The sequence below is a fragment of the Colletotrichum fructicola genome (genome assembly GCF_000319635.2).
Source record: "Colletotrichum fructicola Nara gc5 chromosome Unknown KSG_Nara_v1_contig03, whole genome shotgun sequence".
Classification (NCBI taxonomy): domain Eukaryota; kingdom Fungi; phylum Ascomycota; class Sordariomycetes; order Glomerellales; family Glomerellaceae; genus Colletotrichum; species Colletotrichum fructicola.
The window spans coordinates 4512040-4526413 of NW_027094053.1; the positions used below are offsets into that span (position 1 = coordinate 4512040).

Genomic DNA, 14374 nt, shown 5'->3' on the forward strand with positions numbered 1-14374 from the left:
GTGGTTCGCAATTCCCTATTCTTCTACTTGTAGTCAGCACGTCACCAGTGTCTCAACACCATCAACTTCAAAGGACTGCCCAGTGGCTCTTGTCAACACCGCAACCCACTCCGATGCATTTGTGTCAATGTCGAATGAGGATCGGTAACAGAAAATTTGGCGAAAGCCGCGATCATTCGACACTGCGACATTCTCAATCACAACGACAGTAAATTGCCATCTTCGACCCTCGCCTCAGCCCACTGAGGCCTGTGGAAAACTCAGAGTCGGCCGTGAGAGAAGCGAAAAAGCCGAGACCTGAGAGGTGGCACTCGGCTTTGGACGCCATTCGCAGAAATGGAGCCATGAGTCTGGTGGTCTAGAACTTGTAATAAGCCGTCCACTGTGTCAGCTGAAGTAGTGCTGAGGGCAATAGTTGCCTTCAATGCTCGCCGTGGTTTGTAGACTGGTTGAAGAACAAACTTGGGTCAGCCCTTCGAACTCTGGACATCGCCAGACCGTCTTACCGTTCTGATCTGTCACGACTGAGGAGAGCATGCTCTTTCTGCAACTTGGTTTCCAGTTCATCTGCATGGCGGCGCAATAACACGAGGTTGAGGCTATGTCGCTCCATCACTTTGCGCAAATGCGCACTTCCCAGCTCCAGAAGTCCCGATTGCCTGCATGTGGACTCGACAGCGACACAGATCGAGGTGGACAAGACAAGACTCGCAAAAATGACTCCTTTCAGATTTCTTCCTTTGAGCGAAGTGAACAGCGCATCGTTCGATTTGCTTCTTCTCCTCCTTCTTCTTCATCACCCCTTTCCGTAGCATGGATTCTGTACAGTATCCTCATTCCTCATCTCTCAAGTGAGGAGACTCACCCGAGATTCAACGCACCTCAGGGCAAATCAGGGCCTGAACTGCAACTCACATTATGATATGTCACTTTTTTCCAGCTTTTGGAGACGTCGTTTCCCGACAGTGTTGCCCCCCACCTAACGGGAAAAACCCAACGGGTCCAGACCTCACTTCCGATGACTTGCCTCACAGTCAAATTTGCTTCACTAATGTACGCCGGTCTCCGGAGGATACCTGCAGCGTTTGAACGTCTTCGGGTCGTCCAGACGAGAGGGGGCATCACTTGTCCCCTGTTTCACTGGGTGACGAGTGCGACTTCCCTGCCATGATGCTTGCCCTACGATAAGTAGGCGCTCTAGTCCAGAGCAGTTGGGGCCATCGGCCCTCATCCTCCCCAATAGGATAGCATCCGCAACACCTCTCCCGCCCGCGCCGTTGGCAATGGAAAGCCGGGGACTCATCTGTCCGAGTTTAGTACGTGTTTGCTTCCTGCCAAGGGCTAGCTTTGCGGCTTTCTCGATAACCACCTATCGGGCCGCGCCGCAAGGATGCAAGTGGCTTGATTGAAAATGGTGGCCGTGAATGATTGGATCACGTATGTTACACGCTCCACAATCCGACAGGTTCTTGACGTCTCCTCGTGACACGCAGCCAATACGAAGAGAAATCTACAACCGGTGAGCCTACGGAGGTCTCCAAGACCTGGCCCAGACTATCCACCCTCAGACATCAGCCTCGGCCGCAAGCACCAAAAGCATTTTCCTCTAAGGAACGACATGGGCAATCAAAAAGCAAAGACTCTAGGAAGAAAAGCCTTTTGGAAAGTCTGAAAATTTGCAGCAACCAATATCCGAGCAAGCATATGCGCGGGAAAACTTGTGGGCTTGACCTGCCTTCGTGGCGGGGGTCGTAGGGTTGGTACTCTGGAGAGAAAGTTCTCCGGACGAGACCTTCGAGGGTTGACCAGTGTGTAGGTATCGACTAACCAGTATCTCAAGTTTCAGTGCAAATTTACACACAATTTTGTGGTTCAAGTATAACGCTAATTAGAGCAGACCCGATAGACCAGCTCGAGACCCCGCGACTGAGCCCCAAGGTATCCGGTTCGACATGGTGCGGTAGCTCTTGCGTCCACCTCTCACACCTCCGGTCAAAAGGCAATGGCGCAACCTCCTTTACCCAGCTGCATGTTCAGCTATCCGAAAAACTAATCTACGTAGGGTAGCTGTTGGGTCTTGGACGTGAAATTGGTGATTAATTAGTGGCATTGACCCCAACGTTGACCCAGCCTGCATGCGAGACTGACGACCGGACAGGTATTGCATGCCAGGTCACAAAGGATACTGTGTGCGTCTATTGGAGCTTCTTGACCTGCAGCTGGACGTAAACGGATTTCAACGCCCGTGATGATCGAGGTTGACGACGACGTCCGACAACTGGTGAAGGATATCAAGTATATAAGACCAGACATCTCTGATGTCAGGAATGAACAGTACAGAGGCATATCTCAACTACTCGATCATTCTCTACCTTGATATTTGTCGACTTAACTTCCGTCCAAATTCACGTATTGCGAGACATAGCTTTTGAGAGTCTTGAAAACCTCAAGTGCGCAAGCTTCCAAATCAACATTGACTGTGAGTCGTCCAAAGAGGGCTCAAGATCACAGCTAACATATCATAAAAGCCCGAGCACCTATCTAACCTTAACGTCATCTCTCCCGAGCCTTGTTCAAGATGTGCGACTTTGAGGAGTTCCTCTTCACCTGCAACCACTCCATCGTCCGTCTCAAGTCCTATTGCCACTTCGCCCGCAACGATCCCAACCACCAATGCTTTAGCGTCAAGGTCCTCCGCAATTCCTGGCAGCAAAGTACCCCTTGCGATGACTGCGTCTCGGCATGGCAGTCCCAGCAAGGGCACCAACATTTCGCCGCCGGTTTCGGCCGGGAAGAATGCGTGGGCGGCAAGCGCCATCGTCATTGAAGGGATCAGCAGCCACCGCCACCTCGGAACTCGGAGAAGATCAAGGGAAATCATTCTTTGAGTAGGATTGATTGATTGTAGATAGGGAACTTGTCCTACTAAATGGTTGGGTAATGAAGTATGACACAGCGACCAGAGGGCTAAGTGAGCCCTTCACATGTTCACATACAAGACGCGCACCAAACGTTGGAGGAGGTTGATGACGTTCAAAAATATTCGCGAGGGACTTTCGGGATTCATTTGCATCGAGACGGGATGGCTTGGTTTGATTCATGTCGTGTTCGCACTTGCATATATAGGCATCGGGTCTCAGATACTTCTTCTCAAGGGTCGGGCTCGAGTGGCACCTCTTTATTCTTCGAGGGGGGGTGTGAAAATAGGTTGCGGGCTAGATAGCCAAGAATGTAGTGATACATGTATCTCGATTTCTGGTAGGAATCATCCAATTTACACGTATGCAATGCGCAGTGAATCTGACACGGAGTGAAGAGGGCCAGAACTGGCCTCAAGAGTCATCCAATCATGCGACGGGACAGTCTGAATATTTTGGTATTATTCACTCTTCAAGTTCGAGATATGATCAGAGGCACAAATGTTACAAATGTTACTGGCTCTAAGACTTAATTTCTCAATCCTGGCATTTATCCATGGCCCGCTCCTTGTCCCACGTTAGGGCTCTTTCATAAGGCTCTCATAGTGTTTTCTTCAGCCCTTTCACTTTGTGCCAGCCACCCTTCCCAGAAGGCTTAAGCACAGCTTCCTCGATCAGAGATTGATTCAGATCATCGACGGGAGGCTTCCACCGGCTAATGAGTCGGCGCACATGTCTGGTTCCCTGACGAATACGAAGGACCTCCCATCACGACCGCCAAGCCGTTCCACCCATAATTCTCACTTCGAAGATGCACATGGGCGTCTTGTTTTCAAAGTAGACCTGAAACTCAAGAAGTCCCTAGGCTTCAGAGGATGTGCGTGAGCTGTCTCCACTGAGACGCAAGGTTGCATTGGAACGGGCAGGCAGGCAGGCTTTCTCCTCCCGATCCTTCGAATCTGAGGCGTTCATGCAAAAGAGGAAGACAAGCTGTTGTCCTGAAGCTGGCGGGCGACCCGGGCCCATGCAGCTGCAAGTACACACTGTTGCACAACGAGTGGTTGGGTTGGCTCCACTGGAACGGTTTTTCTGGGGAGGGTAGAGCAAGCTGCAGGTGAGGAGAAGACGAAGAGAAAAAAAAGGGGATTTGAGAGCTGAGATGCAAGATGATGTTTCTAGGATATCCGGTGCATGAGCCTCGAGTCCGAGACACGTCACTTTTCACTTTATTCCAGACATGAGACTGTTCCGGTTCTTGACTCGCTGAGAGGTTTCTGTCCTCGTATTTACCTGCGTGGCAACGGACTAGACCCAACCGCTTGATGAGGAGCCAAAGTTAAGCGTAACGGAGGAGTAGATCAAAACAGTCGAGCCCCTGCTTGTCCCCCTCGGGTCTGAACGCGTGTATGAGTGGGGGGTTAGACAGCAACGGTGGCATCGCATCTGAACGACAGCTGCTGTGCGCGACCCGACGTGTTGAGGTATGACCTGCGCACAGGGGGTGTATCGTCGAATAAGCTTTGACATTGGGAGGTCTGCAGATGTACGACCACCCGTAAGAGGGGGTGACGTTCAACTGCGTCGCTGTTAGGTGAGAGATTGGAATAGGTGCGCCATTCAACGTGGGGATGGGGAAGAAACAAGTTGAAGAGGATGAAGAAGGAGTGGGAAGAGGGCATTGAAATCATACCAAGTTTAAACCGGTGTCATTGGAGCATGCTTGGGCTGAGAACTGACTAGGTCTACACTTGCTCCCGATCATGCCCATACCATGATGAACGATATCTCTGCCTTCCCCACCATGAACTCCTCATAGCTTTGACTCAATTCTCCTCTCTCCCCTCCCCAAGATTCATTCCGTGTTGGTAGCCCCAGCAACACGGCCGACGACATTGTAACGCTTGGAGAAGAAAGTGATCCAGTCGTTCAGAACGCCCTTCTCCTTGTCTGAAAGGTCTGACCAGTCGGCGCTAACATCCTCGGCCTTTGTTGAGGTCTTTCCCAGAGCACGAGAGGCGTCCTTTCCAGCGAACACTTTAAATGAGAGTCAGCATGCATCCATATACCGAGTGTGAGAATCCTTACCATTGTAGGATCCGCCGGCTTGGTATGCCTTGTTACCAGTGACGTCGTAGACAACACCCTAGAAACCGTGTGAGAAATGTGCGTCATTGCTGGAGAAATAGATGTCGGTTTACCTTAATCGCGACGTACGTCTTTCCGTTGGGGTCGGAACCTGGGAAACATGAGATTAGTACACTCCCGTACATGACGCAGAATACATGGGTTCCATATGCGAAAGTCGTTGGTACGGAGTTTGCGAGGCTGTGGAGATATTAAAAAAACCAAACGAAGGCACATGTCCGCTGTAGGCAAACATCTGAGCTGTGCTGGGAAGAAGCGGTCTGCTGGCATTGGGTTACGGACTGCCCCTCAACGGGTGCGGTCAATGATCACTCAAGATGCGACGTTCTCTCTCGAAACATGGAGATACGAGATTTTCCTTGAAAACGAAAAACATAAGTCGGCCCATTCTGCCACTTACCATCAGCCTTAGCCAGCTCCTCAAGAGTGATGGGATCGTCCTTGGGAGGGGCCAGTTCGACCGGGGTCTTGGGCTCAAACTTTCCAGACATTTTCTTGGTTGATTTTTGGATGAGAGAAACTGAACGTTTTCGCACTGATGATAAGTCGCTGTATCGGTTTGATCGGAAGACGGCAAGAACAAGCTGGTTTGACAGGTGAGGAAGATGGGCGGGGGATCAAGCTCGACATTTGCCCCTCTAATGCTGAAGGAGCTTCCCCACGATCCGGGTGGGGGGTTGCCTCGGAGTAAATGGTCGTCTCCCATTGGCTGCGCGTTTCTCTAACAGATCCACATGAGCAGGAGCACTGAGCTCTGGGTCCTTCTAATGCGACGACCATTTGCCTCGTGAATTTTTGATCCAATACGTCACATTCGGCACATTCTGCAACGTCAACTCCGCCAACCCAATCCCGCATCGACGCGCATGCTTTGGATTCAATCAACAACAATCGGTGGAGAAGCATATTTTCGAGATCCGCGACAATGGCGGCTGCCCGCATCACGGCGTCCCGCGCCATTGATCGCGTCTACTTTGGTCAAGCCATTCGATTGTCTACGGTATCAACAGCCACAACTCGTGCCAGAGGTCCCTCGAGCACACTCTATGCTCTAAGGAACATTCAATCGAGACAAAACAGCACGGCGAAGACTCCACCAAGCAATGCGAACAAGAAGAACACGGATCCCAAATCCCCGCCTCCGCCCCCTCCAATACGATCCTTATGGCGATTAATGTCATTTCGCAATCTCATGAGCGCCTTGACACCGCGGGGAATGAAGAAACTATTCAAGGAAAGCCCAGAAGAGCTGACACTAGCACTGGTAATGTAAGCTACCTCGTGTTCCCCGTGAGCAGTGACTTGAGGGATCATGGCTTACAACTTCCTAGCCTGGCAGGCTTGGCCGGTGTTGCCGTTTACATTGTCAAGTTGTACTTTGACTATTTCCAAGCCCGCCATTTCACCAAATACCCTCCACCAATCGCAAAGGCCCTCAGACGAGCACTCTACTATACGAACATCAGCCCCGATGCAAACCTGGCGAAAAAATACTATAAGCAAGCCCTCGAGCTATGCAATGAGCTTCAGTTGGACCCGTTCTCTGATGATGTCCTGGGCATCAGGATCCAGACCGCTGCTTGGCTGGAGAAGATTGGCAACTACCAAGGAGCCATTCTTGTTCTCAACTCTGTTATGGATGATTGTACCAAGTGGGTGGAGTGGTTCGAGAAATCTGTTGCAGAGGGCACGGTAGATAAGTCCGGAATACCGGCTGCGGTCAGGGTATTGTCCGAAGATCAACGCCCAACCGTTGTCGAGGACGAGGAAGAGATGGTCCCCGAGAACTTGTGGCACAAGCGCACAAGACTCCTCGCGAAAGCTGTGGGCACCAGCACCAAGCTCGGAGCTCTGTATTCCGACGAGCACGTCTTGGAGCCCGACAATGCGCAGGCTCGTTTGACTTGGGCTGTAGAGACTGCACTGTCAGAAGCCCGACGACGCCATAAGGAGGGCGTCAAGAAGGAGGAGGGTGCCTGGATGAGTCCGGAGGAAATTGGTGGTGCCATGGAATGTGAGTCTCATCGCCCTCAACCTCATCTGGAATCATTGCTCGCAGACCACACTTTGCTAATTGCATTCCTAAGCCTTGGCCAATCACTACGAGACCAAATCCCAATTTCAACTCTCTGTGCCTCTCTTCTTCCACGCCCTGCGTCTGTGTGCCGACCCTTGTCATCGAGTTACGATAAGTGCGTCGTCCTTCGGATATGGCCCACCAGAATGCAATCGTGTTGCTGACTTTCCACTACAGTGAACAACCTGGCCGTGGCTTTTGCTCAACATCCCACGCAGGCATCTCTCGAGACTATTTCTGGAGCTCCTTCAACTTCTGATGTCCTTTTCAGTCCCGACATGCCAACAGATCGGGCAGGACTTTTGGAGGCGGCAAAGAATTGGGCCCGCAATGCTTACTCACACGCGAAAGACGTGAAGGGCGACGATCGTACAGAGGAGTGCGATGAAGCATGCGCAGTTGCCCTGACGAACATGGGTGACATTGCTGCAATGCTAGGCAACAAGATTGACGCTCGCAAACGCTTCCAACAGGCTATAGAGATGAGCAAGAAGATTGGCTTCGAACCTGGCGTAGCCCAAGCTGAGGCTGGACTACAGAAGCTCTGATGTGGTGTCGGGACGGTAGTCTTCCAATCCGACGATTCTGTTCGCGGATTTTCGAGACCCCAAATTCTGAATCGGATGGGCTCAACCACAAAACCGCGCAACGGCGCAAAATCTCCCCGCTCACGCCCGCAAGGACCCTGCATAAGGCTACATTTAGAAGAACCCTGTGAGGGATCAGCTTTTTCGCCATCACTCAACTCTACGGATTCATACTCAATACAAGGCACATGCAATTGTGGGTCGAAAATAGTTGGTGGACTGTTCCTACCTTCCCACAGTTGGGAGCAAGCACATGGTTGACGAGGATCTGTGACGACATGAGCGCTACTCAACTGAGACTCGCCGCGATCTAATCTCTGAAAAAGGTGTATGCAAGCTGGAAAAGAATTTGTTAGAGCCACCGCTCACCAGGTCATACCGTGGAGAGCACGCCGAGCCTGGGGGCCAGTAGTGGAGTCAACTGGACGTAGATTCGTTCGCCTCAACGCAGAGTTACCACCTTTGCATGAATCTTGCAGAACAGGAGTTCTTACAACTGCAGTTCCTGACAATCAGGTGCCAATCTCGACATAGAGCGCGCAGAAGGCTGCTCCAAGTCGGCGGAACCCATGCCTGGTTCCCCTGCTCCACCTTCTCGACGACATTAGATCCAAGGAGTTGTGCCGTGTGTGAAGAGCAAAGGACCTATGCATGACTCTGTCAAAACCAAAGGCCGTTGCCGTCACGATTCATCGGATATTCATCGCTACGTGCCGTCATCACAACCCCACGCGGACTCCAAGTTGATTCTCGCCAATGACATGATGGGCCCTAGCGGCCCGGCATGCTAGCGGACGCAGAGACAGCATGGGTCCATTTCCCTGCATTATCATCCCAGCACCCCAGCAATGGCGCTCAGTAAAAATTACCCTTTTTAGAAAATAGTTGAGCTGTTGTGGGGATAAGTCTGGCCCGTCCGGAATGCAAGACAACCAGCCACCGCTAATATTGCTAGGCGTGTCGGCTGACGGGTGTCAATTGTGTCTGCCTGGAGGCGAATGGATCTTGACAAGCTGGGGCTTCTGAAAGTCGGAATCGCACGCAGCTGCTGGATCGGGACGGTAGTGCTTTCGGCCACCGTCATGTCTGACACGCCATCCGGAGATTACACGACTTGCATAGACTAAGGTTGTCTTGATAGTCCCACAACTCAACTTGGTTCTTTGCAGGCACTGTTCCAGGCAGCAGTATTTTCTATCTTCGGAAAGAGCATCAAGATCAATTCCAGATTGTTCTACCTTGAAGCGGAAAGGTTTGGGAGTCGATGCAATCGAGCCCCCTCTCAAGTTTTCCGTGGAAAAGTCCCTTTGCTGGGGGCGCTTTCGAAACCACAGGGCTTGGGCAGCATCTCTTACAGACGGGCTCGATGTTGCCGACTATACAGTGCGACTCTGATCAGATGTTCGGATATGAGGGCCGGTCAAATTTAACATGACAACCAGAAGCGGGGTTTTTGGTTGATTGTGATGGGGAAGAGACTCACGCTGTTTCGTCACCACTGCTCAGCTTCCAGACGTTGCAAACACGTCGGGCATTTCACGGCCTTTACGACTTGGCACAGCTGCAGTCGACGGGATGACGGGAGCTTTCCTACTGCGTCTGTCAAATACGAAAGCTGAGAAAATGAGACGTAGTATGTCTTGTCCAGTCAGTAATGGATATCCACGCAACATGCATGGCACGTCACTGTGGCTGACGACTGAGCAGAAGCTTAAATCCAACTGTCAACAGACCCACCGCAAGACGAACAACCTTGGACTCTATGGCGGTGTTCAACTTGTCCCCGCGCAACTCGTCGATTCAATGCAGAGCAAACAACGGCCTGAGCCTGACGGCAGGCTCGGCTCCGGCATTGCCAACGGAGTTCCACTCGACTGGCGGTGTCTAAGCTTGCCCGAGCACAATATCCCCTATACGGATAGGACTTCAACAGAGATGCAGCTGCCTGCTGTTCAATATACGCTCCAATCATTGAATCTGCCGAAAGACAGTTGCTGCAGGCCGACTACACCTTGGCATGGCTAGGGTTCGTTTCGATAGTTGGCAAGGCTCACGATGCCACGCCCGGCACCGAGAAGCGGATTCCATGATTGCGTCGCAGCCTAGTCCACTGCCCACTTCAAGTGGCAGAAGACATTAAAATAGAATCAAGCGGTTGGCTTCCAGCCTGAGTGTTCCCGCTCCGGTTGCATACCAGGTATTCGGACCAGGGCCTACCACCCATTACCAGAATGAAGGATCCGCGCTTGTTGAATGATTAGATCAGCGCCGGGCACGGGTACGGTCTACCTGATGATTTATTGACAGCGGTGTTGCATGCCGGAGGCTAGATCAGCCCAGCTGTCTTCGTACAGCGGGGGCCAGCGCCCAGAATTTCGGCTGCAGGGGATATGGAGACGCTAGCAGCACTAGTATATGCAGCATGACAAAACAGACTCTACGATACCATTGGGACGTTCGTACGTTGTGCTCGAAGTAAGGTATGGTTTGGGTACGCTGGTATCAGAATGTCCGGGAACGCTGCTCCGGACAACTCCGTTGACACGGGCTGTATGGCCCAAAGCAGGCAGAAGAAGAAGCCGGATGGGTGAAGGGCAGACAGCATCTGGACGCCTTTCAAAGATCCGGCGCCTGATAAAGATGTTGCGGAGTCTGACGCTGGTTGTACACGCCGTTACTCCCGAAAGTCTAGAATGCGGCAAAAAAATAATACTTCGGGGCGGCTTCGGTGTGGAGTTCCATCATCGGAGCGCGGGCTCCAGCCAGGATCCGGATCCGAGACGGAGCGGAAACGATCATCGGCGTCCAACTGTCCGACGAGCTTAAGCATAGCAATTCAGGACCAGCTACCTAGGCACGGCGCGACCGCGGATCATTCAGTGACCGAGGACGTTAGTGCGCTGCTTAACGAACATAGACTCAGACTCGACTTTATCGCTTGGGGGCCAAATTGTCCCATATCACAGCAAGTCGGCACAGAGACAATGCCGCGAATGAGCACCTAGAGTTTCCGATTGGTGGGAAGCTCAACCCGCAGCCACCACCGCACGTTGCAACCCGACTTCTAGGGCCACTAGTGCGGCGGAATTCCACGGCATCGGGCCTGGGAACATTTGCCATTGCGCATGTAACCGCACTGCCCACAAGATCTAGGTCTTCACGTTTCCAACATATACGATTGCTGTTGGCAACACGGTCACTTAGTTGCTTGATAATCGGATTGAATCGGTACCATATGCACATTTCTTCAGCGCACACCGACCCCATGTCTCCTATGCATCCATCCTCAGATATGAGGGGTATTGATCCAGAGGGGCTTGGCCGAATTCGAGGCATATGACAATCCCATGTTTCCCCTCTCGTCAACCTCGACATAACTCCCCTAGGACCTGGCGAGCTGAAAAAGTGCTTCCGACGAGCACAGGCCCATTCAGCGTCGCAAGCAGCAAAAGACTTCCTGGACGAAAGACATTAGACTTTACCGTTTGGCGAATCACCATGTTTTGCCGGACCTAGACCTCTTGAAATTGAGTTGGGGCTCGCTTGCGGGATCCCACTCGAGCCCGCGACATCCCAGCTTCTCACCATAGCTCCGGCCTATAGCCGGACTGATGTATAGTCGGAAAACCTCCGACGACAGTTGACAGTGGCGGCGAAGCTTCGACAACAAGAGTCTTGACGTAAGGAACCGACTTTGCCTTCCTTCGAGCACTCGTGGAGACTTCTATTGTTGGCAATGTGGAGTGCCTTAGGTCTGGTCTAGCCCAGGTCAGCCTGGCAAGGCAACGTTCCCCTGTAACGCCCGCAGTGGTACAGAGCGCGCCGGTGCCCTGCATTCATCACGAGTGCAGTTCATAAGGCACTGCATACGAACCGGGCCTCAAGAGCCGAAGCTCTGCTGCCTCGTGTTAATAGCAAACATCGTGATCCAAGGCGTCAGAAAGCCTTGATGTCGCGAAGTCCACCAGATGCAATGGTCAGTGTCGTCATAGCTGGCCCATGTGGTTTCCCCAAGAATATCGATGTCAACCCACTGGATGGCTACTCGGCTTAACATGCCTACGCTCGGGGTGCGCGATGGACTGGGGGCAACAGGCGCGGGGAAAGTGTAACCGCAAACCGTCTTCTTCTAATCAGCAAAGCTTTCCCCCATCCAATCTCGCATCCTCCTCTTTTGATACGGTCTAGCGGACACTCCAATCAAGTATTTGACACGCTGGGCATCTCAACTTCAAATTGCCAAAAATGGAGACAGAGGACGACTTGCAGACGGGAGCTGACGGTTACGCAAACGCCCGGAGCGTGCAAGAGGTACCGCTAAGATCCCAATTTGGCTCCGCCATTCTTCTGCCAAAATACCATCAAAAATAAAGCTTGAGAGCTGGGAAACGAATCCAAAAAGGCGGGATTGCGACTGTCTCGCTCAGCGACAATACCCCCTTGGACAACGCACCCCTCCCCTAACTGCGAACGACATCTGACCAGCCAGTAGCTGCTTCCGGCACTGAAAGCTCTTGTCTTCGTTCCGTTATTTTCTATCAAGCTCCGAGAACCGTCTAAGTAGATCTGGCAGTCGACATCTGGCTGTGAGAAACGGCGTCACGACCGGAGACCCCCGCGAGTCATCCCCACGGACACGATGTTTGGCCCCGAAGGAGCGAAGTTACTTGAAATGCCATTGGCGAAGCATTTCCATCATATCTGCCACGCCGAAAAGCCGAGATCGTAAAACTTGGCCGTCCAAAAATTTCCCCATGTCATGGACTGGGATGATCCAATGTTGGAGGACGGAAAGGCTATTACTCTTTGGCTGCGGCGGTGCTTTCGTAACCCTTCCATCTGAAGTTCTCAGTGGCTAAAAATCAAAATCAAACGACGGCTGGCCAAAGAGAATTATCTCATGTCGCCCGCCGGACGATGTGGGCGAGAGGGCTCAGCATCATGCACCAACAGCAGCTTCGAAGCTTAACGGGGCCGCGTCGGCTCATCAACCCCTCAGCACCACCGTCTGTCTGTACCGTTCGCCGTCCCCACGACACTCCGTTTGCCGGGGGCCCTTGCAACATGGCAGCCCGTTTAAGGCGGGGACTTGGCGCAACATGCAGCAAAGACAGGTCTAATCGTTCCTTCTACCCTTGCCGCACCACCAATCCATGCTCGCTACAAGCTCTCGACCAGGCCCAAATTGGCGGGGAGGGCGACTTCTTCTTCTGCTTCCTGTCCCCCCCATCACGCAACCTTGAACATCAGGGACCAGCCAGGAACAAGGAGGTGGGGTGCCATGCACTCTAAGCAACATAGCGGTGCGCTATCTGGGGTCCAATGGGTCAACGGTCGACTGGATCGTTGTTTTGCCGCCATGTACAGTTGCGGCCCCTCGAGAATGTCTGCGAAGAGGCTGCTTACCTATGTGGTTACGAACCAGAAATCACAGCTTTCACATGGACATGCAGATGTGGATGTAGATGCGGTCCCCTACCAACCCTCCGAACATGTTCCCTGTCCCGGCCATGACTGTCGAGTGGTGCATCTTTCGCATGCGCCGCGCGCCTTATATAATTCCATCTGGCCCGTTGCAAATCACCGTGGCGTAGCTTAGATCGCCTTACACATCACGGCACCTTCCAGACGCACAGCCAGACACCTCGTCGCCCAAACCGACTTTTATATATACCTTCTTTCCAATCTTGCCCCAGAGTTGGAGCTTCCCAGACGTCGCACACGAAACCAATTCAGCCGGCCCGTTTACTCCTTCATCCGCCTACGAAAACAAGACACTCAGACATTCAATTGTTATAATGGAGCACCCACTTCCTCTCAACATGTTGGACGACATTGATGCGTTCTTGGAGATGGAGGCGCCTTACGGCTACGAAGAGGCAGAGCAATATCTGGACACTGCTAGCTCATCCGAGAGCACAAGTCCCATCATATCGAACGTAAGTTGGCCTGCCCCGCACCTACAAATCTCCATCGGCTTACACTGGTCAAGTTCGATATGACGTTCGTACCCGACTTCAATACCACAGAAACCAGCATCTACCCCAGCCCAATGAGCTCACAGCGAGACACGGAATCACCGCAGCCCGCTTCAGATCCGAAAGCCGCTGCCACCACCGCCAAACCTCCAGCGAAGAGGAAGCGTGAGAACAGATACAAGAATGCCCCGCCTTCCGTGCTTTCGGTAAGCTTTTTTACACTTTCCCCAGCCCGAATCCCGCGGGCTCGCCGCCGAGCGAGCGAGCGAGCGGGAGAGCAACAAGCTTCAGGCGCAGCCCGACTAACACGTGCCCCCCTTCCCCGCGCAGCGCCGCCGAGCACAGAACAGAGCATCACAACGGGCATATCGCGAGCGCAAGGACCAGCGCATCAAGGACCTCGAGGTCATGCTCTCCGAGCAGAAGCAAAAGAACGACTCCCTCAGCCAGGCCTACTCGGCGTTACACGCCGAGTACCTCAAGCTCCGGGGCGTTCAGGCGAGGGCACACCAGATGCCGCGACATCACCCGACGACCGCCGCACCGCCACCAATGATGTTTGATCCGTCTGCCCACATGGGCATGCCGACTGCCCATCCCGGAGCGATGGATTACGCCGACAACATGTACATGTTTCAGGACATGCAGACTTACACCCTATGAGCTTCA

General features: G+C 52.7%; 4 protein-coding genes across 4 annotated transcripts; 3 read left to right on the top strand and 1 right to left on the bottom strand.

Annotated features, from left to right (window-relative positions):
- Window positions 1-4770: 4770 nt before the first annotated feature.
- On the bottom strand, window positions 4771-5554 carry MP3 (putative steroid-binding protein 3; the record flags this gene model as incomplete). The annotated part of the gene is made up of 4 exons (XM_032033662.1): window positions 4771-4952; window positions 5004-5061; window positions 5117-5154; window positions 5464-5554. The coding sequence occupies 4 exons, from the start codon at window positions 5552-5554 to the stop codon at window positions 4771-4773; spliced, it is 369 nt and encodes a 122-aa protein (XP_031887423.1).
- Window positions 5555-5988: 434 nt separating this feature from the next.
- On the top strand, window positions 5989-7688 carry CGGC5_v006081 (uncharacterized protein; the record flags this gene model as incomplete). Its single annotated transcript, XM_032033663.1, has 4 exons — window positions 5989-6332; window positions 6395-7077; window positions 7151-7255; window positions 7318-7688. The coding sequence occupies 4 exons, from the start codon at window positions 5989-5991 to the stop codon at window positions 7686-7688; spliced, it is 1503 nt and encodes a 500-aa protein (XP_031887424.1).
- Window positions 7689-9362: 1674 nt separating this feature from the next.
- CGGC5_v006082 (uncharacterized protein) lies at window positions 9363-9752 on the top strand (the record flags this gene model as incomplete). The annotated part of the gene is made up of 2 exons (XM_032033664.1): window positions 9363-9374; window positions 9435-9752. 2 exons carry the CDS (start codon window positions 9363-9365, stop codon window positions 9750-9752), a joined length of 330 nt encoding a protein of 109 aa, XP_031887425.1.
- Window positions 9753-13549: 3797 nt separating this feature from the next.
- On the top strand, window positions 13550-14368 carry napA-2 (AP-1-like transcription factor napA; the record flags this gene model as incomplete). The annotated part of the gene is made up of 3 exons (XM_032033665.1): window positions 13550-13666; window positions 13720-13911; window positions 14036-14368. 3 exons carry the CDS (start codon window positions 13550-13552, stop codon window positions 14366-14368), a joined length of 642 nt encoding a protein of 213 aa, XP_031887426.1.
- Between the last annotated feature and the right edge of the window lie 6 nt (window positions 14369-14374).